The 26,801-nt window shown below is 41.3% G+C and overlaps 1 protein-coding gene across 1 annotated transcript in view; it reads right to left on the reverse strand.

Annotated features, from left to right (window-relative positions):
• Positions 1-24,619, reverse strand: part of TM9SF2 (transmembrane 9 superfamily member 2) — a 68,100-nt gene extending 43,481 nt beyond the window's left edge. The window contains exons 1-4 of the mRNA XM_036297784.1: positions 24,254-24,619; positions 14,082-14,149; positions 11,826-11,919; positions 3,036-3,163 (exon numbers count right to left, since the gene is read on the reverse strand). Of these exons, the coding sequence (XP_036153677.1) occupies positions 3,036-3,163; positions 11,826-11,919; positions 14,082-14,149; positions 24,254-24,424 (461 nt within the window). The 5' untranslated portion in view covers positions 24,425-24,619. The remainder of the gene's footprint in view (positions 1-3,035; positions 3,164-11,825; positions 11,920-14,081; positions 14,150-24,253) is intronic.
• Positions 24,620-26,801: the final 2,182 nt, after the last annotated feature.

The raw sequence follows: 26,801 nt of genomic DNA on the forward strand, positions 1-26,801 counted from the left end.
CAAATGTTTTCTAACTTTGTAAACTATTTTAAGTTATTTATTCTTCTTGTTATTAAGCATCCTGGCATCAAAATAGTACCTATGTTAACTGCATCATAAATTAGTTAAAAATATTTCTAAGTACATTACTGAGGAAGTTACTGAAGAGCTGCTTCTATTACCTTTAGGTGCAAGACTCTATCTAGACAGTATTCTAAGAACAGAGGATAGAAGAGATAGCTAAAAATCACCTTAAGAGTCATTCTTTCATTTGATCAATAAATGAGCAGCTTTGGAGAAAATAGAGGTGAATGGGGCTAACACATAAACGTTAAGAACTGAGCCTTAAATAGGATTTTGAATGTTGTAAAGAACAATTTGAAGCAAAGAGAAAACACTAGGGAAATTTCAATTACTTATGAACGAATAAACAAATGTACTCCAAGTTGCATTAATTCAGCAATTAAGTAATAGTCTCACCTTAGCTTAGAGGAAAAAAGCTCTTGGCTTACCAGAGACCAAAGAAATGAGGAGACAGAGGAGACTTTCAAGTTCCTGTTTACAGTAAGGTTCAGATGAGAATGAATCTGACACAAGTACAATGTACAAATTTCCTTCCTTCTAACAGAATCCCCCTAATCACAGACTAGTACATGAATAGACATGTGACCCAAGGTTGCCCCTCCCTATGACTTTTTGTTCTATGTATATGAAAGGGAAGATGGAAAAGAACTGGGAGGGCAAGAGGGAATGAGTGGCTCCAACGATATTATTTGGGCCACAGGATCTGGTCAAGTCCAAACTGAGGTCAATGGTTCCTAACCTCCCTGGGTGTAGACCAGTGATGGCGAACCTATGACACGTGTGTCAGAGGTGACACGCGAACTCATTTTTTTTGTTGATTTTTCTTTGTTAAATGGCATTTAAATATATAAAATAAATATCAAAAATATAAGTCTTTGTTTTACTATGGTTGCAAATATCAAAAAAATTTCTTTATGTGACACGGCACCAGAGTTAAGTTAGGGTTTTTCAAAATGCTGACACGCCGAGCTCAAAAGGTTCGCCATCACGGGTGTAGACAAATGGGTCAATCTGAGATACTGATAGGACAAACATTCAAGAGGAAGTGCATGAAGATAGTCATCGTGTTCACCACCTCTACATTATACTTAAAAAAAATACATGTTTTTATTGATTTCAGAGAGGAAGGGAGAGGGAGAGAGAGATAGAAACATCAGTGATGAGAGAGAATCATTGATCAGCTGCCTCCAGCAGGCCCCACAATGGGGATTGAGCCCACAACCTAGGCATGTGCCCTGACCAGGAATCGAACTGCAACCTACTGGTTCATAGGTTGACGCTCAACCACTGAGCCACGCTGGCTGGGCTATCCTTTTTAGAAGAGGCAAAACATGTAAACCATGAACGCACATATAATAATATAGACATCTGTTGGCAAACTAGAACAGGGGTGTGGAATGTCCGACTCTCTGGCCATATAAGGCCTACAAAATCATTTGGTCTGGCCCTGCCAAGGCATTAGGGGTGAGTTAATTAAATGCTTGACCAAATATAAGCAGGCTAATTTTTAAGTTGTTAATTTTGTATGGGCCGAGAATGATGTTATAAATATTCAAACGGCCCTTGGCAGAAAAATGGTTCCCCAATCCTGATCTAGAAGAATAACAATAGTTATACTTAAAATTGGATTTTGATAGTTTGATAAGTAAATACTACTTTAGAAGCAGAAAAGCTTTTTAATTTTTTTTATTACAAAACAAACTGGTAAAAACCTTGTTAATGTTTATAAAATAAAAAACAGGTTACATAAAATAGAAGTATTTTATTTGAAGTAGATGTTATTTATCAAACATCAAACAAAAGTTAAATTTTGTTTTTCAATGGTCTTTTTCATGCTGTACAAGCATAAAATAACAGTATTTTCCTAGAAGACTGACCAGAGTACTTTCCCCAAAGCATAAAGATGTTCCTATTAACTATTATAATAAAAGCACAATATGCTAATTGGACTGGACAACCGAACGACCTTCCAACGTCATTCTGGACGAAGCTGCAGCAGGGCTAAGGCAGAGGCGGTTAGGGGCGATCAGGCGGGCAGGCAGAGTGGTTAGGGGCGATCAGGCAGGCAGGCAGAGGGGTTAGGGGCGATCAGGCAGGCAGGCAAGTGGTCAGGGGCGATAGGGCAGGCAGGCGAGTGGTTACAGATGATCAGGCAGGCAGGCGAGTGGTTAGGGGCAATCAGGAGAGTGGTTAGGGCCGGTCAGACAGGCAGACAGGCAGAGGGGTTAGGGGAGATCAGGCAGGCAGGTGAGCAGTTAGGGGCGATCAGGCAGGTAGGTGAGTGGTTAGGGACGATCAGGCAGGCAGGCAGGCACTTAGGAGCCAGTGCTCCCGGACTGTGAGAGGGATGTCCGACTGCAGGTTTAGACCCGATGCGGGATCGAGCCTAAACCAGTAGTCAGACATCCCCCAAGGGTCCCAGATTGTGAGAGGGTGTAGGCCGGGCTGAGGGTCCCCTCTACCCCGTGCACGATTTTTATGCACCAGGCCTCTAGTCTATAATAATAAAAGCATAATGTACTAATTAGACCAGATGTCCTTCCAGACAACCTTCTGGATGACCTTTCAGATGAAGCCGGGGCTGCAAGGGATGCCTGGGTCCCGGGTGCCGGAGGGAAGCCCAAGTCCCGGGTGCCAGAGGGAAGCTGGTGCCTGCAGCCGGGGGAAGGCCTACTCTTGCATGAATTTCGTGCATCAGGCCTCTAGTACATGAATAAAAGAAGTGCTCTATGTACCAAAACAAGTACTAGATATAAAAGTGATCTAAGCACAAAAGGTAATACACTAAGCTGTCAACCTCAGCAATCCTCTTGCAAGAAAAAGTCACTACTTCATGTTAATACTAATAACAAAAAAAGGAAATAAATTAATTTTGCTGTATTTTATAGAGTCAATAAAGTAATTTACACATTCAGTGAAACAAGTTCATCTTGAAAAGGAAAAAGTCAAAAGTCCAAAATCTCATGTCTTACCAGTGATGCTGATAATTCAGTAGCATGCTTTTTTTCAAGAATTCTAATTTTTGTTTGTCTTCAGCTTTCTCTGTATGGTATGTTTTTGTACAAACAAGCTTACAGGTCTCCTTCTTATTAAATGTAAACTGTATTAAAATAAAATGGAAAGCAAATTAAGTAAAAATAGCCAGATCCTTCATACCTATATCATAAAGTACTAGTCTCATTAGTTAAGTGCATTAATATATTGATAACAAACATTTTAAAATTTGTCATAGCTCAATCAGATTTAAAGTCACTCTTACTGTTTTTCCAAAACTTATCATCTAACCAATTTCACTCCAATAAATTCAATTAACATTTTTTAAAAATTAGAAAAAATAAGCCCAGCAGGCGTGGCTCAATGGTTGAATGTCGACCTATGAACCAGGAGGTCATGGTTCGATTCCCATGCCTAGTTGTAGGCTCAATCTTCAGTGTGGGACGTGCAGGAGGCAACCAATCAATGATTCTCTCATCATTGATGTTTCTCTCTCTCTCCCACTCTTTTCCTCTTTATTTTGATAAGTAACAGTTTTTATTTTTATTTTTGATCACTTCAATCAATCCACCTTTTAAATATAAACAAGTCCTAGAAGGCAAAAAACAAACAAAATGAAACAAACAAACAAAAAAACTACATGTAGAAGAAAATGAACATCAGTCTCTCCAGAGTAATGTCTCCTGACAATGTTTTGGAAATTACGGATTTGAAGGCTTTCTAGTAACAAGCAGACAAGTGTTTATGTCCCTATATTCATTTAATGGATGTTTGTTACCCCCCTTGTAGCTATGTAATGGAGATTCAGCAGTGAATAACATGGACTGTGATGTTACAAGTTACATTTGGATGTCTAAAATCAGGGTAAACATGATTTTTTTACTCACATTTGAAATTGTCAACTTTCAGGATAATAATAAAACTGAAACAAATAGTAAGGTTGAAAAAATCGATAATTTTTTAAACCAAAGTTTAAAAACCAAAGATTCCTCCAATTTGGGGGTCTAGAATTTATTTCATGTGTGTAAAAATAATGACACTCACAACACATTATAAAATGTAGGTTTATTTTATCAAGACATTATTTATGTCTTAATTAAAAAAAAAAAATACTTCCTGGTATTCTAAGGCTGTAATTTACTAAATTACATATATATAGCCCCTAATTGTGTACCTTTTAATAAATTTGACTTCAAAAACACCTGCACATGTTTCACTTCTAAGTAGTCCATCCTTTTGTACATCATTTATTAAAATGCCTAAACCAGTTTCTGTGCATCCGCTGACAAATAAATGTTCCAAATGTGGCCCACTGCTGCCACCTGTCAGCCAAGAATTTCGCTCTGGAGGCATTGCCATTTCTGTAAGTACAGCAATATTTATGCAATTATTTAATATTTTTAACATTATATAAACCTTTAGTTTCTTTTTAAAGGGTGGCGGTTTAAAAACAACTACAGGATTAGAGATATAGGTATCATACTTAAATTAAGCAGAAATAGACATGTTACATGAAAAGTGGCAAATCTTACACCTCAATCCAATGCTCACTGGATTTAGGCAAGTCAATTGTGTGTTCAATTGTGAAAGAAAACAGCACACCTGAAAATGACATTTAATCATAATAATAAACACTTATTACCTCATGTAATCCAACAATTTTAAAATGAAGTCTCCTTACTGAATCCTCATCATCCTGATCCATCAGGATGTGCCCTAAAGCTCAGTCATTGGGATTCTTCTCTTCACTATCTACCTACTCTCTTGGAAATTTTATCAAGTCCTGGTTTTAAATACCATCTATACACTGATGATTTTCAAATATATGTACTAGCCTGAACCCCCTCCTCCAAAATCCAGATACATATATTCAACTGTCAACATCCCTACTTACCATGTCCAAAAATAACTCTTCCTCATTCCCCCCAAACCTGCTCTTTCCACAGACATTCCCATCCATACCCCACATCACATCCCTCAGCAAATTCTGAGGGCCTAACCTTCAAAATATAGCCAGTTTCTGAGATTCTGATCACCATGTAACCCTTTTCCCTGTACCTCCATAGTCTGAGCCATTATCAGGTCATATATATCTTAATGACTGCAAGAGTTCTAAGGGGTCTCTCAGCTTCTTCTCTCCCCTCCCACGGTCCATTCTCAGCACAGCAACCCTAGCGATCTCATTGAATCTAAGCTGACTCAAAACTCTCCAATGCTAACCAGCTCACTCAGATGTAGAGCCAAAGTCTTTACAGTGGCCTATCAGTCACTATATAATGTGGTCCTGTTACTTCTTTGCTGTCATATCCTATTCTCTATCTTGCTCACCTGCTTGAGTTGCACCAACTTTTTTCTGTACCTTGAATACACCAGGCAAGCACACATCTTGGGACCATTTCATTTGCTCCTCTCTTTACCTAAAACATCTTCCCGTCAGATATTCACATGGCTCACTCCCCTACTTGCCTCAGGTCTTTTGCTAAATGTCACGTTCTTAGACTTTCCCTGTCCTGTTTAAAATTACAAATTCTCGAACTATCTTCTCGGATTTGTTTTCAATAGCTTATACATGAACAATTTATACTCTATATGTTATTATATATTTTAGTAATCATTTTGTTTGCTCCTTTTCACCATCAAAATATAAGGTCCACCAGGACAGGGATTTTCGTCTTGTTCATTGCAATATCCCACACCTACCACAGTGCCTGGCACATGAAAGGCATTCAACAGGTGTGTTAACTAGTGAATAAGTGAATATGAATGGTGAGACTTGTGAGTTTATGATCCTATGAAGTGTGGCTCCAGCTTCACATAACATACACAATGTCATATACTGCTGTTTTTCTGACCTCCACTAAAATCACAGGTAAAAAATGGCAAACAGATTTGGGGTTTTATTTTGTTGCTGTTCGTTAACATTTCTTTTACTGTAGATTTAATGTAAAGCTAAATTCTTGGAAAATAAAGGTCAAAGAATCAATATTAAAATCAATACTGAAAAATATAGTTCAATACATTTATGGCTGGCTTGAAAAAAACTGATCTCTTGCCTGGCCGGTGTGGCTCAGTGGTTGAGCATTAACCCATGAACCAAGAGGTTCCCGGTTTGATTCCTGGTCAGGGCACATGCCTGGGTTGAGGTCTCAATCCCCAGTAAGGGTCATGCAGGAGCTAGCCGATCAATGATTCAATCTCATCATTGATGTTTGTATCTCTTTCTCCCTTCCTCTCTGAAATCAATAAAAATATATTTTTTAAAAAAACTACACTTAAAAAAAAATCTGATCTCTTAGCACTAGGCCTAAAAGAAGGATCTTTTGCATGAGCAAGGCATGGTCTTTACACATAAATAAATATGCCCTGAGGGGAATCCTACTAAGGAAGTACTGGGGGGGGGGGGGGGGAATGAGAAGGGAGAGTCTTCCCCAAAGGGATAAAACTTCTCCAAGGGTTTGAATATTTTGCTGCTCTTCCCTGTTTACTGCTGTTAAGGGCTCTTTACTACTAGAGACTCTTGCTGTCACCTAAGTTCACTGAAGGTGTTACTAATGTTCTTTCCCCTTCCCATCATTTCTGAAGGCCAAGAGATAAACAGAAAGCTAGGTCTGAGAGACCATAGGAGTACATAGGAGTATTTTAAGTTCACTGCACAATTTTGTTTTGTTTTGTTAATCCACACCCAAGGATATTTTTTCATTGATTTTTAGAGAGAGCGGGAGGGGGAGAGACACAGAGAGAAGCACTGATGTGCGGCTGCCTCTTGAATATACCTCGACCAGGGCCGGGGATAAAGCCTGCAACAGAGGCACATGCCCTTGACCAGAATTGAACCTGAGACACTTAAGTCCTCGGGCTGACACTCTATCTACTGAGCCAAACCTGCCAGGGCTCATTGCACAATTTAATAAATATGCCTGAAAATTACCTATGCTACAAAAAGGAATGTAATAACTCCTAAAGTAATCTTTTAAAATATCACCTTGGGGAGATATTACACAATTAAGATGCTTGCCTTACTCAACACAACTCATGTCCACACACTTTGAGCTCCTCCTTTCCCAATGACTTCATCCCATTAGGCCTTCAAATCTATTGTGTTTTTAAAATTTTTTAAATTACTGGCATCTTTAGGGTAGAAAAATCTCCAATTAGATTATTTTAAGAGGATAGACTAATGGTTGAAACTATAAAAAACTTGTGAATTAAGCGTGCACAATTATGTGTCTTTTCTCCCAGAGCTTCAGGTATAGGTAGAGAGCTTAAAGGGAGTGAGAGGGCTAGTGGGACTAATCAAGGCTTGGGGATTTGCTGGACAGAGAGATGCTCAGGTAATGAAGTGCCAAGGGAGATAGATGAGGGTGCTTAGTGAGAAAGTAGGGAAGGCAGCTAACCATTGGGTATAAGCCATAGAAGAGAAGAATATGAAGCCAAGAGATGGAGCTGTCAGGAGAATAAAACTTGGGGTCGAGCCATTAAAATGAGTGCTCAGCCTGATTGGGTGTGACTCAGTGGTTGAGTGTCGACCCATGAACCAGTCAGTCACTAGTTTGATTCCTGATCAGGTCACCTGCCTGGGTTGCAGGCTTGGTCCCAGGCAGGGGGCATGTAGGAGGCAGCTGGTCAGTTTCTCTCTCATTGATGTTTCTATCTCCCTCTCCCTTCTCCTCTCTCTAAAAATCATATATATATATATGATTTAATCTAGCTACATAAAAGGCTAATATGCTAAGTGTCGAACCATCTGACCAGCTGCTAATGAAACGGAATTTTTGGACTGGAACACATGGTGTTCCCCTGGGCAGACTGGTTCCTGGGCTCTTTGTCCGATGGAGTCAAAGAATGAATCCACGGACTGAAGGTGGTATAGCAAATGTGGAAATTTATTGAAGAACAAGTACAGACTCCCACGTGGAGAAAGGGAAAGAATCTCACAGCACAGGCTCCCACGTGGGGAGAGGGAAAGAGTTCCAGAGTTCCTTTTTCCTACAGCTTATAAAGGCTGTTGATCTTTGTGCCTTGATATCCCCTCTGATTGGTCACTATTCCCTTAGACTGGTTACTATAGAACTCCTGAGCTCAAAGGTGTACTTCACATGGGACATGTGAGGTTTTCCTCCCCTCCTTCCTTATTGTTTTCTTATTCCTTTTGGGCTTTCTTCTCCTTTTGGATGAGGGGCTTCCTTCCCTTTATTTTGTAAATATAGACCTGCTTTTCCCAGCTCCCTCATTCTATGGAAATGCACCTGTTGCAGCTTTTTAGCTTCCCTATTCTATGGAAATATATCTTCTGCCGCTCTGCAGCCCTGTGCTTTTTCCATGGTCCCCTTAATTTCTAAAATTTCCTAAACCTGTCTTTTTCACCCCCCAAAATTCCTGTTTCACTGTGACACGCACTGACCACCAGGGGGCAGACGCTCAATGCAGGAGCTGCCATGACACGCACTGGCCATTTACAGTGAAACAGCACTGCGGACCTGGAGTCCACAAAGAAGCACTCGGCTTCCCCCAAGTGGGACACAGGCCCCGCCACCATCCTGGAGCGACAGCCCACCAAATCGCAGCCAACACTGCCAAGACCCCCATGGTGCAAATGCGTCCCACAGCCCAGCCCAGCCCAGAAACGGTGGCTGTGGGCGTCGGGTAATGATGTCACGTAGCAGTGCCCAACTTCCTCTCCCTAGCGACTGGCCTCCTTGCAGTTTCTTCAGCCCAGGAACACGGCTTGCTTTATAGCCAGGTGCAAACATTTCACACTGTAACCAAATGTCTGTGAAGTGTTTTCCTGTGCCTCATCTCATTTGATCTTCACAGAAATCCTGGAGTAGGTAGGTAGGAGACTCGGTAGAATCCTATTTTCTTTTCATTAACCAGAAAACGAAGATTTAGAAAGTTTAGAAACTTGACCCGACTGAAAAGAAGAAATGGTGGAACTTAAAAATGACTTCAGGCCAAAACCGGTTTGGCTCAGTGGATAGAGCATCAGCCTGCGGACTGAAAGGTCCCGGGTTTGATTCCGGTCAAGGGCATGTACCTGGGTTGTGGGCACATCCCCAGTAGGAGATGTGCAGGAGGCAGCAAATCAATGTTTCTCTCTCATCGATATTTCTAACTCTCCATCCCTCTCCCTTCCACTCTGTAAAAAAATCAATAAAATATATTTAAAAAAAAATGACTTCAGGTTTTCTCACTGCGCAGAATACAGTCAAACACTGCTACAGTTAAATATTTTATCCTTTGTTCTCCCTGTGTGATCGACAGTAATAATCTGCTTCATGTTGATATTTACTGCTGTGTTGCTGACGATTACCTTAAACAGAAGTTGGGGTGCTTCATTGGGCTGAAAAAAGCTTAGCTAAATCAGAAAGCAGGTATAATTAAGCAAGTTTGTTCTATATCTACAAAAGGCTAAGTTGACTCACTCATGCGCAATACATGGTGCCAATTGCACACATGTGTTTCAATCTGTCATTGTCGATCGTGAATTTGGTTGACACTTCTATTATAGAGAAAGGGCGAATAGCGATATTAAAATATTTCTTCTAATTAATTTTTCAATGTATATGAATACGTGAACTGGGTCACTAGTTAAATAAAAAAAATAATAAAAGGAGTGCTCTATGTGAACAGAAGACCAAGATAAAGAGTTAAAGGAAAAATGCACTGTGCAGAATATGTTAAAACATATCTAACTTTATTTATATATGCTTGTAAGTGTGTGGAAAATGTCAGGAAAGATTAACCAAGAAACTGATGTGAAACTAGAAGGAAGAGACTTAGTCTTCATTTTATATTCTTCTGTACTATTGTTCTTATACAGTGATACATTATTATTACAAACTAGAGGCCCGGTGCACGAAATTCGTGCACTGGGAAGGGGGGGGGGTGGGCCTCAGCCCAGCTTCCCCCTCTCACAGATTGGGAGCCCTCAGGGGATGTCCTACTGATGGCTTACGCCCGCTCCCCATGGGGAGCGGGCCTTAGCCACAGCCTGGCCTCCCTCTGCGGGAGGTGACCGGGCTGATGAGGGGAAGGTGCCAGCCCCATCACCCCTGTCACCCCTGTCACTGCTGCAGCCGCCAAGGTGTTTTCATCAACACGGACTCCAGTCCCTTCACCACAAAAAAATGACAACTTTATTTAGGCATTTTCAAGATGTGTCTTTCATAGGATATGACATTTCTTTCTTTTTTTATCCTCACCTGAGGATATGTTTCCATTGATTCTTAGAGAGCTTGGGAGAGAGAGGGAAAGACAGAGAGAAACATCAACGTGAGGTACACTTTGATCGGTTGCCTCCTGCATGAGCCCTGACCTGGGCCCTGGCCAGGGAGGAGCCTGCAACCTAGGTACATGCCCTTGATCAGAATCAAACCAAGACCCTGCGGTCTGCAGGCCGAGGCTCTATCCACTGAGCCAAACCAACTAGGGCAGGATATGACATTTCTTAGCCCCTCCAGCAGCAGACCTTCGTTTTTTCCTCCAGGAGTGTGGTGGAAAAACCCTAGATCACCTTCTTGGATTCTTATTACCCAAGTTACCAAGAACACTGCCAGTGGTGGTATACAGGGAGCTTAGCCAATGAGCAGTCAGAAAAGGTGTTTCCTCTGCAGCTCATGTGCAGAGGCCCCCCTGCATTGTGTCCGCTGGGGTGGGGGCGTGCCCCGAGCTGCGTGGCAGCCGCAGGGAGCACGCCCCCAGCCCAGCAGCCCCACATTGTGTCCGTAGCCCTCCCTCCCTCTGTAGCCGGGATACAGGACACTGGCGTCCTGCCCAGGCTGCTATGGGTGCCACCATAATTGTGTTGGAGTGACAGTTAATTTGCATATTACCCTTTTATTAGATTAGACTAGCTTAATTTTTCTAAAAAAGAGAGACCATTATTTTTTGTGCAGCAAGAGAACAGATGTAAAATGAACACAGGACTGAGCAATATAGAAGGATAATAGACTTAAAAGATACTAGATTTAAAGGATAGAATAATTCTGGGTGATGATGAGTACATATCTTGAAGAGAATATCTTATTGTGCATAGACTGTTTTAACTGATGTCCTAAAAATATATCAAAGATGTTCCAAATATACTTTCAATGGTCAAAACAGAAAGGCTAGCTTCCTAAAAACCCAATGAAGGAGTCAAAGCCCTGCTATATTTGCTAATAGAGTAAGTCTATGGACACTGAGCCCAAAGAGGGGAAGGAGATATGGAACAGCTGAGGGCTACTTTTCATGACTGATGGCTGGGGTTCCAGGTCCCTCTGTAAGGTGAGGCAGGGGTCTGAGCACTGTGCTTCAGGCTGCCACTTTATCATTATAATACTGGTTGTATGAGTGTTTGTTAAGATGAACTTATCCATGACATATCGTGAGAAGGGTAGGGATCCTTCTAAACTGTAACTTTAAGAAACTACGTACTTCTGTCCGGCTGGCAGAGGTTGTTGTTGAGCGTCAGCCTATGAACCAGGAGGTCATGGTTCAATTTCCTGTCAGGGCACATGCCCGGGTTGCAGGCTCAACCTCTAGTGGGGGGCATGCAGGAGACAGCTGATCAATTACTATTTCTCATCATTGATGTTTCTATCTCTCTCTCTCTCCCTCTCCCTTCCTCTCTGAAATCAATAAAAAAATATTTTTTTAAAAAACACAAGAAACTATTTCTGTATGCAAAAGAGAAATTAATTCCTCTTTAGCTATGAGAGCCAAGTTATCTCAACATTTTCTGTAAGGGAAAAATTTTAATTAAATAACATATAACACTAAATACAAACCTTATATGGTGAAGGTTCAATTCTTTCACCAAATAACACCTGACCAAGATTTTCAGATGGGCGTTTTCCTTCAGATGCTTGACAAAAATCAAACCTGGGGGAAAGAATATTTAAGTTTTTAAATACAAAAGGAAACAGTGAAATAAAGATTAGGTGCTGATCATTATAGCACTTCTAATAGATGAGTAAGAAATATATTCATACTCCAAGTTCCATGTACCACATCACCCCAAAACAAAAAAAGCCCAACACCTAAAAATTATACCTTAGAATGCTTTGATTTTTAAATATTTACACTGAGATGTAAATTATAAAATTTTTATAACACATTGTATTTTTTTCATTCCAATGATAAAGTGATTTATATCCTTATTCTTCAAGTGAATTTTACATAATTTATCTCCTTTTGTTTTAACTTTCTAATCCAAATCTTTACTTAATAATGACATTTCGGGAAGATGAGTCAATTTTCCTTGGGTTTCTGCCTCATCCTGATATACTGGCCAACATATTCCAAATCTGAGAAGCATGGCTGGAGAGAGACCCTCTGGGAATGGAGTCAGCTGTAAACTTCTCTCTGTGTTGTAATTCCTTTGTATTACTAACCAGATTTCAATAAAGTTTTATTTAAACATTACAGCCTACTTTCAACTTCGCTATTAAAAAACTAAGAGACAGCCCTGACCAGTTCGATTCCAGTCAAGGGTATATACCTCGATTGCAGGCTCCATCCCAGGCCCCCGTCGGGCTGTGTGTAGGAGGCAACCAATTGATGCGTCTCTCTTACATTGATGTTACTCTCTGTCTCTCCACTTTCCTTCCACTCTCTCTAAAAAATCAATGGAAAAATATCCTCAGGTGAGGATTAACAAAAAACCAAACAAACAGAAAACAACAACAACAAAAAAACAACTAAGAGACAATTCTGTGTCCACACTGGAATGATATGGAAGTACTTAAGACTAGCACAGTGATGGCTACAAATCAGTTAGATTCCTAAGAGGAAAATGAATCTCAGGTGATAAAAATAACTGGGACTGGGAAAGCCCAAAATGAAGACTCTCCCTCTACTAGATTAAGAGATCCATTGAGTTTTCCCAAGAATATTCACAAAGATTTAACGAGAGATGTTTGTTTATATAATAAACAATAGAAAAAGCATTCAAGTTTCCAATAGTTTACTATAAATTATGGTTCATCTATTCATGAATTTTGTACTCTCTTCTCATACATATTTAAGAACATGAATTCTTATAGGATACTCTTACTTTTTTGTGTATTTTTTCCTAAACGCATTTTTTTTCCAAAAACTCTTAGATACCAGAGAAATTTAGAAGCCAACTAAAATTTAAGAACTATGTTCTACACCAAATGGGGTATAAAGTGGTCAAATGCATAAAGGGTATTATGCAGCATTTTAATAATATTAAAAAATGGAAATAACCAAATGTTCAGAAACAGAAAATTAGTGAAACAAATCATACATGGACACAAATCTCCACAAAGGTTCAGTGGATAGAGCGTCGGTCTGCAGACTGAAGGGTCCCAGGTTCGATTCCGATCAAGGGTATGTACCTTGGTTGCGGACACATCCCCAGTAGGGGGTATGCAGGAGGCAGCTGATCGATGTTTCTCTGTCATCAATGTTTCTAACTCTCTATCCCTCTCCCTTCCTCTCTGTAAAAAAATCAATAAAATATATTTTTTAAAAAATACTGAGGTAGTTGCATATTAACATGAAAAGATGCCCAAAAAGATTCAGTGAGAAAACCAAGGTGCAAACAGGTATAATAGTATGAACCTATTTTGTTTAAAATATATAAATGTGGTTATATAAGTTAGAATATGAAGAGGAAAAAAGGTGGAGGAGCAGACATTAAAGTAAGTATTTCTGGGGACTGATTATGTGGCATATATGATTTTGTTTAAAAATGGGAGGGGGGGGCATTATTAAAAAACTTAAAAGAGAACAAAATGGCTCTTTGCGCAGTCAGATGAAAAAGGAAATCCCTTGTTTAGGTTTCTGCTTCTATTGTATTGCAGTGACATAAAAAACACATTTTACATTTTAATAATAAAGACTACCCATTTAAAAATGTTTTCAGGCCCTATACATTTTTAAAATCATGTAAATTTATTTGTATCTGTTTATTTAACAATGTGTTTCCTATATCTGTGGAGAAAATAAAATTCTAAATGCACAAAATTCTGATGGGTCACATAAAATTTTATATAAAAACCAAGCTGAAAACTTACGCCGTATATTCATAAGGAAGAACAGATTCCACCGAGTCAAGCCTGTTCACGAATAGCTCTATGTCAGCCTGAAAATAAGGAAACACAGAATTAGAATATAAACAACTGGAAATCAAAACTTAAGTCATGCTTAGAATTTAAAATGAATTTGACATATATAAAATGTGAAATTTCATTATATCCAACCCACTGTAACAATTCTCTTATAAAACCATTCACTAAGTGGGACTTATATACATTTAAATTACACCAAAATAATTCTTAGAGGTGCAAATGTAGCCAATATTTTCCAAATGCCTTTTAAGTTCTAAAATTTTTTTAAAAATAAATATTTTAACTAAATCATTCACCACATCAATATAGTTTTTTAAAAACCTGATTTGCAAACTCAGTATTTCATTCTGCAGCACAAAAAATATTTTTTAATTGTTTTAAAACATTCTCATTGCAATCAAGACATGCTATCAAGTTGGTAAGAAATTTCTAGATCAGCTATACCAGAAATAGAATCCCATGCACTTGTGTAATCATAAACAAACAGAAGATGGACAATGACAACATGGGCTAACTTTGGAGGGCTGCTTCGATCACTTTGAGAATGCTGAACTATGTGGTAATAACAGCAAAGAAAATTACAAGATGAGATCAAGTTCAACAATGGGGGAGGGAAAGAAAAGCTGTATCAGTTTCCTAGGAAATATAGGCTAATTTAAAGCTACATCTTCTTACCAAAGCTCCCAAAATTTCTCCAAGGTATATTTCAGGTTCTTCTTCCCACAGAACCCAAAACACATACCGACTCTCTTAGCATGAATTCATTGCTATGCATGACAGAATTCTTTAGTTGAAAAAGCAAGTAAGCAATTGGTGTGCTAACCAAAAACAACTAAATAAGGAGTATTTACTTGGGACGAGCTATTTTTATAGTTAGCCCGCTATGGCTGCCTCCGGAGTCCGTGATCATGAAGCTCCCTGCAATGGCATAAAGCCACATTTTTCATTTTAATCTCATTCACTAGTGTTGTCAGCCCATCCTCTATACTTGTTAACATCCTAAAGCAAGACAAGATGTTTGATGTACAACAAATAAATAATACATTGCCATGGGAAAAGCAACAAAACATAAGAGGCAAGAGTACAGACTCTGGGGCCAGTTTTGCCTGGGTTCAAATTCTACTTGTGCAACTTCGGTCAAGTTATTTAACAATGTGTTTCCTCATGGGTGCTTCAGTTTCCTTATTTGCAAAATGGGGATAACAGTATTTACCTCATATGGGGTATTGATGAGTTAACATTTATAAAGTACAAAACAAATAAATAAAATAATTATGATATTCAGAATTGGGAATATCTAAACTACACTGCTTATCCACTAAAATGTTCATTCAATATTCATGTTGTAAGATGGAAGACATTAGTCTTTATATAGTACTGAAAATAGTGTCATAAGCAACTCCTAAATTTCTACTCAAATGAAATTACAATTCAATGGCAACACCATCTCAAACACACAAAGAAAATGTGTCTCTGCACAAAACAGTCAAGACCTTATCATTGGTCATTTTAGCTAAAAAGATAAGCATTACAACATGCATGAATACACAAATATATTAACTGTTGTGAAGGCCAAATTCCAGTTGATGGCTTACTCTGAAAAAATAATGTTCACTAATTATAATTTTCACTGCTATGAAGATACATCAGAATCCAAATGCTCGTACACACACACACATATATTATGGACCCTTTTTCTGTTGTTCAGTGAACTAATCAAAACACACCTTGTATATTCAGTTTATCATGACTATTTTTATAGCATTTTCATTCATTCTTTTTTTAAATTGTAAAAATCTGAAAATTTAAGGATTATCATCTCCTTTAAAACAGGCGAAGAAATGTAAATTAAAAGTAATAATATCTTTAACATAAAATAGAGCAATTTGCAACATTTGTAAATATACTACATCTACAATACTGTTTTAAATACTGATTCTTATAGTGAAACAAGAAAATTTGAAAAGTAGTAAGAATGTGATCCTTATAATATGGCAACAGAGCAAATGTTAAAAACTGACAGGAAGTAGAAAGCAAATGAGACACTAATGAGTTTATGTGGTTTCGATGAAGGGCAAAAGTATGCTACAGACATCATGACATTCATCCCTAAAAAATATAAATACAGCCTTGGCCAGGTGGGTCAGCTGGTTGGAGCATCTTCCCAAACACCACATGGCTGCAGGTTCAATTCCTGGACAGGGCATTTACGAGAGGCAACCAATCGATGTTTCTCTCTCACATCAATGTCTGTCTCTCTCTCCTCCCTCCCTACTTTCCTCTCTCTCTAGAAATCAATAAAAAAGAAAACACATCCTCAAATGAGGATTAAAATATAAATGCACACACAGATAAAACAAATAGGGAAAAATATAAACAGCTGTTAACTCTAGGGGCCTTGGTGGATATTCAGGTCATTATACTATCCTTTCAACATTTTTGAATTTTGAAAATTGTCACAATTAAGAGTTGGAAAAAGAAAAGGCTTTAAAGTTGAAAGCAGACTTTTAGTCTTATTATCAAGCAACTAGTGGCCCGGTGCATGAAATTCGTGCACATTAAAAGGGAATTAATTAGAGAAAATATTTTAATATTGCTATTTGCCCTTTCTCTGTAATAGAAGTGTCAGAGATGAAAGAAAATTAGTAAAATGTATATGAAAATCTCCCTCCTGTAGAGTCTGGGATGCGCCATGGGACCCAGAGTCAAGTCCCTGCCCACCCACGCGTGCCTTGAAATTACGCAAGACCCAGTCCCGGCCGGCCCCACCCCCGTCAAGTCCCACAGGGCGGGAGGTGCAGCCTCAGGTCCCCTGGCCCCAGGGACGTGGCCTCTACTTGCCTTCGAAGAATTTATAATCCAGATGGGGAAACAAGGCATACACTCAAGAAAGTAAAAGTGACAAAGTTATTTATGTGTTCTTAGGGGGCACTCATGGAATCTCTACAGGATTTAATTTTCTTATCATTAAAATAGCAATGTACTATGAGAGGACAATATTTGATTAATTTTAAGGTCACTTTCCTCTCTAAACTTCTTTATTTCTCATCCAAAAGTTAATTAAGTGCCTCTCCTTCTGGAAATTTGCCTTAAATAGAGAGGGCCAACTCCAAAATATTACTGACATAACTTAAAAGAGCCTTACAGGGTACTTAATTACTTCACTCCTGCTTTCAAAATGCCCCCAAAGGAGTTATTACAAGCATAAAAAGTTGTTACATTAAACATTTTAAGGAAGTTACAGATAAACCCTAAATCAAGACTGTAAATTCTAAAGAAATACTTAGAAAGACTGATTACATAATCAACCATAAAAACTTTTTAATGGAAATAGTTTAATTTAGAGTTCTATGGTCTCTCTTTTAAATCAAACTTACCACATACACACACACACACACACACACACTCATAGACACAGACATCAACATGGTGATTACCAGAGGGTAAAGGGGGTGGGAGGAAGGAGAAGAGGGTATAAGGGAGTATAAATAGTTATGAAAGGAGACTTGGCTTGGGGTGGTGAGCACACAATACAATAAATAGTTGATGTATTTTTTTTTTTTTAGTATATTTTATTGATTTTTTACAGAGAGGAAATCGAACCCGGGACCCTTGAGTCCGCAGGCCGACGCTCTATCTGCTGAGCCAAACTGGTTAGGACAGTTGATGTATTTTTTAAATGTTTTAAATACCATCACATAGATACTAAGTTGATAAATAAAAATTTTAAAATATTGTGGAGACATGAAATCATTTAGCTAATGGCACTGGTAAAGCAAACTCATCTCTCTTGAAAGAACCTTGGTAATATTAAACAGAGCTATAAAATTGCTTCTAGCTTTGAACTAGTAATTTTATATTTGGGAATATGCAAGTAATTCCTGCTAAATACATTCTAGCAAAGCTATTTAGTTATTTATTATTATTATTTTTTATTATATTTTATTGATTTTTTTTTACAGAGAGGAAGGGAGAGGGGTAGAGTTAGAAACATCGATGAGAGAGAAACATTGATCAGCTGCCTCCTGCATACCCCCTACTGAGGATGTGCCTGCAACCAAGGTACATGCCCTTGACTGGAATCGAACCTGGGACCTTTCAGTCCACAGGCCGACGCTCTATCCACTGAGCCAAACCAGTTAGGGCTCTAGCAAAGCTATTTAAATCTAAATGCCCTGCAAGCAAGAAATTGTTAAGCAAACCATAGTATAGTAATAGAATGAAATACTATCTATAATAATAAAAGTGAAATATGCTAATTAGACCAGACAACCTTCAACCTTCCAGACAAAGCCAGGGCTGCGAGGGAAGCCCAGGTCCTGGGTGCTAGAGGGAAGCCAGTGCTGGCAGCCGGGGGAAGGAAGGCCTAACCTTGCACGAATTTCATGCATCAGTCCTCTAGTATCTATAATAAGGGTAATATGCTAATTAGACCGGATGTCTTCCGGACGTCATCCCAGACGTCATTCCTGACGTCATTCCTGACAAAGCTGGGGCTAGGGGGAAGCCAGCCTGGGTCCTGGATGCCTGCAGGCCACCGGGGGAAGCCAGCTCAGGTCCCAGGTGTCTGCTGGTGGCTGGAGGAGGGAAGCCCGGGTCCCAGGTGCCGGAGGGAAGCCGGTTCCAGCAGCCAGGGGAAGGAAGGCCTACTCTTGCATGAATTTTCATGCATCAGGCCTCTAGTCCTATCTAATAATAGATAAACATGGTAACTGACTGCACCTTCGCTATGCCTCCCATTGGCTAATCAGTACAATATGCAAATTAACCGCCAACAAAGATGACGGCTAACTTGCATACTGCAGGCAGGGCGGGACAGCATGAACCGCCAGCGCGCTGCCATCCAGGGCAGGCCAGTCGCCCAGGACCCCATCGGCGGTCCCGGGTGGCAAGGCAGGCCCGCCCCAGAAGCCCCAGAAGCTGCCTGATATGGCAGTAACTCTATCAGTAAGCACTCTGAAAGTCAGTGGCATAAATGCACCAATTAAAAGACAGATTATGAGGGTGAATCAAAAACAAAATATACACTTACACCTATAGATTAAAAATAAATGAATTAAGCTGCAGCCTGTTTTGCTCAGTGGATAGAGCATTAGCCCGTGGACTGAAGGGTCCCAGGTTCAATTCCAGTCAAGGGCATGTACCTCAGTTGCTGGCTTGATCCCCAGTCCCTATCAAAGCATGTGCAGGAGGCAACCAATCAATGTATCTCTCTCTCCCTTTCCCTTCACTCTCTCTAAAATTCAATGGAAAAATATCCTTGGGTGAAGTTTAACAAAAACAAAGTAAATGGATTAAGTAACATTAAAGAGATTATAAGAAAAATATATTCCAAATTTTGTTAGTTGTATAATGGTTATGTTTAAATTATTAACACCTAAGAAATTGGGCGGATGGTACATATAATATGCTGTAGTATTTTATAGTTTTTTTTACATGTATGAGATTATTTCAAATTAAAATATTAAAAAATTAAAAATTAATAAAATATTAATTGAAATGTGTATGCATTACATGAAAAATCTCCTAATTGCTTCTAGCATAATTTATTAAATTGTGCTAAAATTTACAAGAGTTCAATTAAAAAATATCTTAATTCTAAATGAAATAATAGAAAATATATAATAGTGCAGTTATAAGCACTTATCTGAAAATACAAATTTAAAGAAGTGAATTTAAAGAAGGGATTAGCCAAAGAAAATATATGCACAACCCATGGACACAGACAACAGTATGGTGATGGCCAGAGAGAAGTGGGGGGCAAGAGCTGGGTAGAGGAGGCAAAAAGGGGGAAATAGGGATATCCTATATAATAATAATAATAAAAGGCTAATATGCACATTGACTGAATGGCAGAATGACCAGCTGCTATGATGTGCACTGGCCACCAGGGGGCAGACGCCCAATGCAGGAGCTGCCCCCTGGTGATCAGTGCACTTCCATATGGGGAGTGCCACTCAGCCAGAAGCTGGCTCATGGCTGGCCAGCGCAGTGGTGGTGGCAGGAGTCTCTCCCACCTCCGTGGCAGCACTAAGAATGTCCAACTAACAGTTTAGACCCGATCCCTTGGGGACCTAAGCCTTTAGTCGGACATCCCCCAAGGGCTCCCTGGCTGCCAGAAGGATGTCTGACTGCAAGCTTAGGCCTGCTCCCCTGGGGAGCGGGCCTAAGTCGACAGGTGGACATCCCCCAAGGGGTCCTGGACTGTGAATGGGCGCAGGCCGGGCTGAGGGACCCCACACACACACACAAATTTTTGTGCACTGGGCCTCTAATAGTTAATAAAAACCAATAAGAATGTGCACTATTCAAATATATGTAAATGTAACAACAGTAAGCTAAACAAAGTAAGCCACAGAATAGTCACAACATTTATGAATGCTAATAAAGATTATAAATCAAAAGAGCAATATAAGTAGAATTTCATGTTCACTGAACTTTTGTTCCTCTGCCACTAAACTGAACATAAAATATTTTGCAAGGAGAAAATGACCAAATCCTCAGGATTCTTTTGAGTGTCTCTCTATATACAGTGAGCTAAATTCAGGGTATGAACTTTACAGTACATATAAAGACTACTAGAGGCCCGGTGCATGAAATTCATGTGGGGGTGGGGGGTCCCCTCAGCCCAGCCTGCACCCTCTCCAATCTGGGACCCCCTCAGGGGATGTCTGACTGCTGGTTTAGGCCCAATCCCAGCGATCGAGCCTAAACTGGCAGTCGGACATCCCTCTCACAATCTGGGACTGCTGGCTCCTAACTGCTCATCTGCCTGCCTGATCGTCCCTAACTGCCCGCCCCTGCCAGCCTGATCACCCCTAACCACCTCTGCCTGCAGCCTGATCACCCTGAGATGCCGCCCCCCCCCCCCCCCCCCGCTGGCCTGATCGCCCATTACTGCCCCCACAGCCAGTCTGGTCACCCCCAACTGCCCCCCTCTGCCGGCCTGGTTGCCTCCAACTGCCCCCCACCTCTGCCAGCCTGGTTCCCCCTAACTGGCCCACCGCCAGTCTGCTCACCCCTTACTTCCCCCCCTGCTGGCCTGGTCATCCCCAACTGTCCCCCTCTGCTGGCCTGATACCCCCAACTGTCCCCCCCACTGGCCTGGTCACCCCTTACTGCCCCCCCTGCCAGACTGGTTGCCCCCAACTGCCCCCCCCCCCCCCCCCCCGCTGGCCTGGTCGCCCCACACAGCCCGCTGTTCAGTCGTTTGGTTGTCCCTCACTAACCCCCCTGACGGCCTGGTCGCCCCACGCAGCCTCCTGTTCAGTCGTTTGGTCGTCCCTCACTAACCCCATTGCCGGTCTGGTCGCCCCACACAGCCTGCTGCTCGGTTGTCCATCCAGTTGTTTCGGGTTGTCCATCTGGTTGTTTCGGTCGTGACGGCCCCTGGCTTTTTATATATTAGGAGGATGCTACATAGGCCCTGGCCCAGAAACTGAGTTAGTTAGATTTTCATCCCGATAGGCCAAGGTCGGTGGTTTGATCCCCAGTCAGGGCACATACAAAAATCAACCAATGAATACATAAATAAGTGGAACAACAAATCGATATTTCTCTCTCTAAATTTAATTTTAAAAAAGACTATACTACATAAGTTATATTTATGCTGAAGATATCCATACTTGTTCCATCTCTACACTTATGAATATTTTATAATATCACAATGATGACAAATATTGTACTTGGCCTCTAAGAAATGCACATCTTTCAAGGGAAGTATATATTAAGCAACTATAATTATCCCGTTACATATGGAAAAACTGATGGAAACTATCAATGATCTGCCCTATTTATCGAACTCTTGATTCTCTACTCTAATAGCATCTTCTGGAAATAATTATTCTCATTTCACAACTCCCATTTCTACTATTTAAAATAAGTCCCCTCAGCTTTTTTGAATAGTATACACAAGACTGTCCTTAACAAATATAGAATAGATGAGAAAAAAAAATTAATACCCTTAATGAAGCAATGAAATGTTAAACTGTTTACTGCTTTTCTTCTTTGAGTGGCAGAGAAGAAATATTAAAGTTTACTTCAAACTCCCTATACCAGTCAGTCAATTTGTAGGAAAAAACAAAAACTGCTAAAAGTACATCTTTCTTTTTGTCAAAGAGTTGTTTCCATTGACCAATATGTGAAAGCAGCTGGCAACAAAGATGATATCCAAACATTTCAGAAAAATATGCCTTGCCTGTTTTATTCCTATACCTTTGAAAATTAAAAATCCCAAAGGTCTCTGAAATTAACCAAAAGTCAACTAAAAAGTAGCTACTTAAAGTAGGACCTCTTGAAAAAACAAAAATCATCTAACTGGCAGACCACCTGTAAATTTCACTCATAATCACTTTCTGAAGTCCATTTCAAATGTCAATTCCTCTCTGTAGCTTTCCCTGAAGACTCCAATCCACAGATGTTTTCCTCCTTTCTGTTTAAGGCACTTTGGACATACACCTTCAATAACATATCAGATTTCAATAATCTGTTCATAATCTTATGCCCTTTACTTTGAGGTTCCTAGAAGACAGAGATATACTTTTTGTCTCTGAGGCACTAGGAATACAGTACACAATTGCTGTTAAATTTAAATATCACATACTAACTTTTAAAGGCTGGTTACTAAAATATTTAGTGGGAAAAAAACAGTGTGCTTGTGAGACTAGCTTTTCCTTCCACTTGGAAGCACTATATTCTTTCAGTCGGACACTCAGAGTGAAAGCTTCTTGCATTACAAAGTATGAGAGTTAGTTTCAGGTGCTAAGATTGACTTGAGTAAACCTTAAAGATCCTTAGACATTTTCAGAGATCCAAATTTTTAAACAGAAACTGTAAAATGCTATGAAAAATTTAATAGCTTCTTTAATGCCCTACAATAAGCTCAATATTAACAGCTACTGTAAAGCCTGCAGTAATAAAATAAACACCAGATTAAAAAAATCAAACGTAGTAAATAAACCTATTTATTGATTGTAAAAGTTTGCCAAACGATTATTTGAATTGTTAAAATTAATGGTTTCAAAGAGATCCTGAAACCCAAAACGTTAAGTTTTACCAACTTAAAATAAATGTGTATGTATATCATTGTGCCCTATGCCAAATAATCTAAAAGTTTACTTTTTCTTAGGTCTCTTTTGCTAGCAGTTAAACTGAAAACCTTGAGTGTGAAGGTCTTACAGTGGTTCTCAACCTCCCTAATGCCGCGCGACCCTTTAATACAGTTCCTCATGTTGTGGTGACCCCCAATTTCATTGTTACAAATCGAACATCATTAAAGCATAGTGATTAATCACAAAAACAATATGTAATTATATATGTGTTTTCCGATGGTCTCAGGCGACCCCTGTGAAAGGGTTGTTCGACCGACCCCCAAAGGGGTCGTGACCCACAGGTTGAGAACCGCTGTAAGATCAACGTTTTCAAGACTTGCTCTAGGAAGAAACACCCGTTTCTCCTGCCGTCTGCTCTTTTTAAGTGTGTAAAACAATCTCAGCGACACTAAATAGTGGAATTATGTATATTAATCTTTTTTTTTTTTACACTGAAAAGGTAGAAATGAACTGTTCCAACCATTACAAGCAACTCTTCATTGCATGCAGTTTACGCGGTTCACGGTATTATATTCCATAACTAAGGAACCAACTGTTCATCGGGAAGTTAAATTATCAAAGTCCTAGGAAGACCAAGCTCTCATGACCACGCAAGGGTTCCAGTGAAGGAGAAGGAAACAGGAAGCAACGAAATAAAAAGTGACGAGAAGCCCCGGAGGGATGAAGCACTCGCTCGGAGTGCGTGGCACCGTGCGGTGAGCGGCCACCTTCACTCGGGGACGCTCGCTGCTGACATGCACGCGTCCGATTCCAGGAAAACTGAAGCCAGTGGCCGGAGCGACCTGGCCCGCCGGACGGGAAGCGAGCCTGAGGCCGAGTCCTCCAGCATTTAACCCCGTGCAGGGCCATGCCGGCGCCTCCAACCCCCAGCGGACCGCGCCCGGGGCTGCAGGAGACGCCGGACCCCACCCACGGCTACGCCCCCTTCCCCTCGGACCCCAGCCTCCCCGGCAGAGGGCGGCTTCCCCGGCCGACACGGCACCTCGAGGTCCACCGGGCCTCACCCACCTTGCACTCGTCGCTCTTTTTATCTTCTTCGCAGAAGTTGACCGGTGCCAGGCCAGGCAAGTAGAAAGCGGCGCCCGGACGCGGGCCGGGGGCCGCCCCCAGCAGGAGCAGCCACAACAGCCACAGCCGCGGCCACCGCGGTGGAGACGCCGCCGACCGCCTCGCGCTCATGACGGCTGTTTCGGGAAAAGGGCAGGCGCGCCGAAGGGGTGAAGAGGGAATGAGGGACGGGGAGGCTCGGAGACTGTGCCAAAGCCGCCCGAGCAGAGGGAGGCCAGCCCCGCGACGGACAGTTCCGGTTACGCTAGGAGACACCGCGGATCCCGCAACAGAAACCGAACCGGACCTCGACGGAGCATGCGCAGCGCCGCCCGCACATGCTCAGTGAGAGCCGCCGCCAGCCCGCGGGAGAGTTTCCGGGACGAAATCCACGTTCCGGGTTTTCGGCGGGGCCCGCCGGGTAGTTGCCGGGCGAGAAGTTCCGGCGCTCACGTTCCCGTTCCAAATTCCGATCTGGAGCTCCCCAGAGCCCCGTGGAGCAGCCGGGCTTGCAGGGCGCCCCTGGCTTGCTGCTCTGTCTCCTTAGAACATCTTGAAATGTTCTCACCGCGCTGCCCGCAGCACAGAGTCGGTGCTAATGAGAGTCCTTGCTCACGGAGGCGGGGAGGAGGTCGGGGAACACCTGGTTAGGAGCAGGAGCAGGAAACAAATAAGGAAGAAGTAGCCATAAACCCTCGCTCCCATAGCTAGCGGCTCAGGTGTCGGCGCGGACGGGCGCCGAGCCATGGACCCGTTGGCGCGTTCCCGTGTGGGACAGCGGCTGCACGGAACAGACGAGACCCCGTTGTCTTTGGAGGGAGTGCTGAGAGTGGGGAGAAAACCGGGCGTCGGGAACTGAAGCAGCTGGTGCGGACACTTTGCAAAGGAAGGCATGGCAGAGCTGTGTAGAAAGTAGTCCTCGCGAAACGGAAATGCGCTCTGATTATCCCTGTGGAAGTTTCTGCCTCTCTTCCTATTACAATGACGTGATGTCCGGGTCTCTGTGTGTGTGTGTTGCATTTTCTGAGTATTTTTCAAGGATAAATGTGCTTTTGCTGACATGAAGTCAATTCAGTTAAGCCTTAGAGTTCAATCGGATAGGATACGTCGGAAGAGCGCGTCGACTTGACAACTGTGAAGTAAGGGGTCAGCCCGACTGCCTCCAGCTCGGAATTCACGGATGGGGTAACCTGCCAAATGCACAATCTGAAAAGTGCGGAGCCCCGTGCAGTTCTCTCTAAGCTGTGATGGGTGTTGGCGCATCCCCTCACCCCTGGAGAGTTGCTAACATTCATTAAATGTTCAAAGAGATTTACGACCCTGCAAAAGAGGCTAAGAACCGGAACAAAGATAAAATTCTTGCTTGTAAAGGTAGTTTGCGCACTGAGAGCTCCGGCTTTGGAACGTTAGTATCTAGTCATATGACCTTGAGCAAGTTAATTGATCAAGTCCCAAGTAGTAAAACTAAGAAGCAGAGAGAGAAAAAAAAAATGTCCATCTTAAAGTCCTTGTGAAAATTAAATGGAAAAAAAAATGTGAGTTAATTACTGAGCACATTGCTAGGCACAAAGGAATAGCAAACATTTTTAAAAAAATATATTTTATTGATTTTTTTACAGAGAGGAGGGAGAGGGATAGAAACATCGATGAGAGAGAAACATCGATCAGCTGCCTCGTGCACACCTCCTCCTGGAGATGTACCCGCAACCAAGGTACATGCCCTTGACCGGAATCGAACCTGGGACCCTCAGTCCGCAGGCCGACCCTCTACCCACTGAGCACACCGGTTAGGGCAATAGCAAACATTGTTACAAAAGCCAATATAGCAATGGGATTGTCACTTCCCCATCTCTCTCACACTTGAGCAAATAAATTAACATATTGGTTGAATATCTACTTGGGCTAAGGGAAAGAATTTACAATATTCTGTATTTGATGCCATGAAGATTTCCAGAATAAGAGAAAGAGGGTGTTCTCTTCATTTAGAAAGGGGAAGAAAACCACCATTTTGATTCACTATCATCGATTTATTCAGTACCATTAGTTCACTATCTCCCTGCCCTCACTCACCCCAGCCTGCTCCTCCCCATTTCTCCCATCTCAGAAAATGGCCCCGCTGCCTCCCTGCTTCTCAGGCCCCCAACCTGGAAGACATCCTAAATTTCTGGTTCTCTCACTCTCTACATACAGCCCCTCAGTGGGTGAGTTATAGTCCTTGATTCGCTAAACTAAACTAAATACTTTCCAGCTACACCCCAGTCCAAGTCCAAATCTTAGTTGACCTGGACTACTTACTGCAATAGCTCCTCGGCTTCCACTCTTTACCAAGAGCGACCTTAAAAAAACAATCTTTAAATCCCTCGGCAAAGGGAAAATTCCCAGATGTCCAAAATTAAATTACAGGTGTCTGCAGGGTGGAAGAGACCAGAGAGGTTAATCAGTTAAAAACTACAGGCAGAACCCAACAAACGACGGATACATTCCTGAATGTACGTTGAAACGCTGAATG

The sequence above is a fragment of the Myotis myotis genome, unplaced genomic scaffold (assembly GCF_014108235.1).
Source record: "Myotis myotis isolate mMyoMyo1 unplaced genomic scaffold, mMyoMyo1.p scaffold_m19_p_3, whole genome shotgun sequence".
NCBI lineage: Eukaryota > Metazoa > Chordata > Mammalia > Chiroptera > Vespertilionidae > Myotis > Myotis myotis.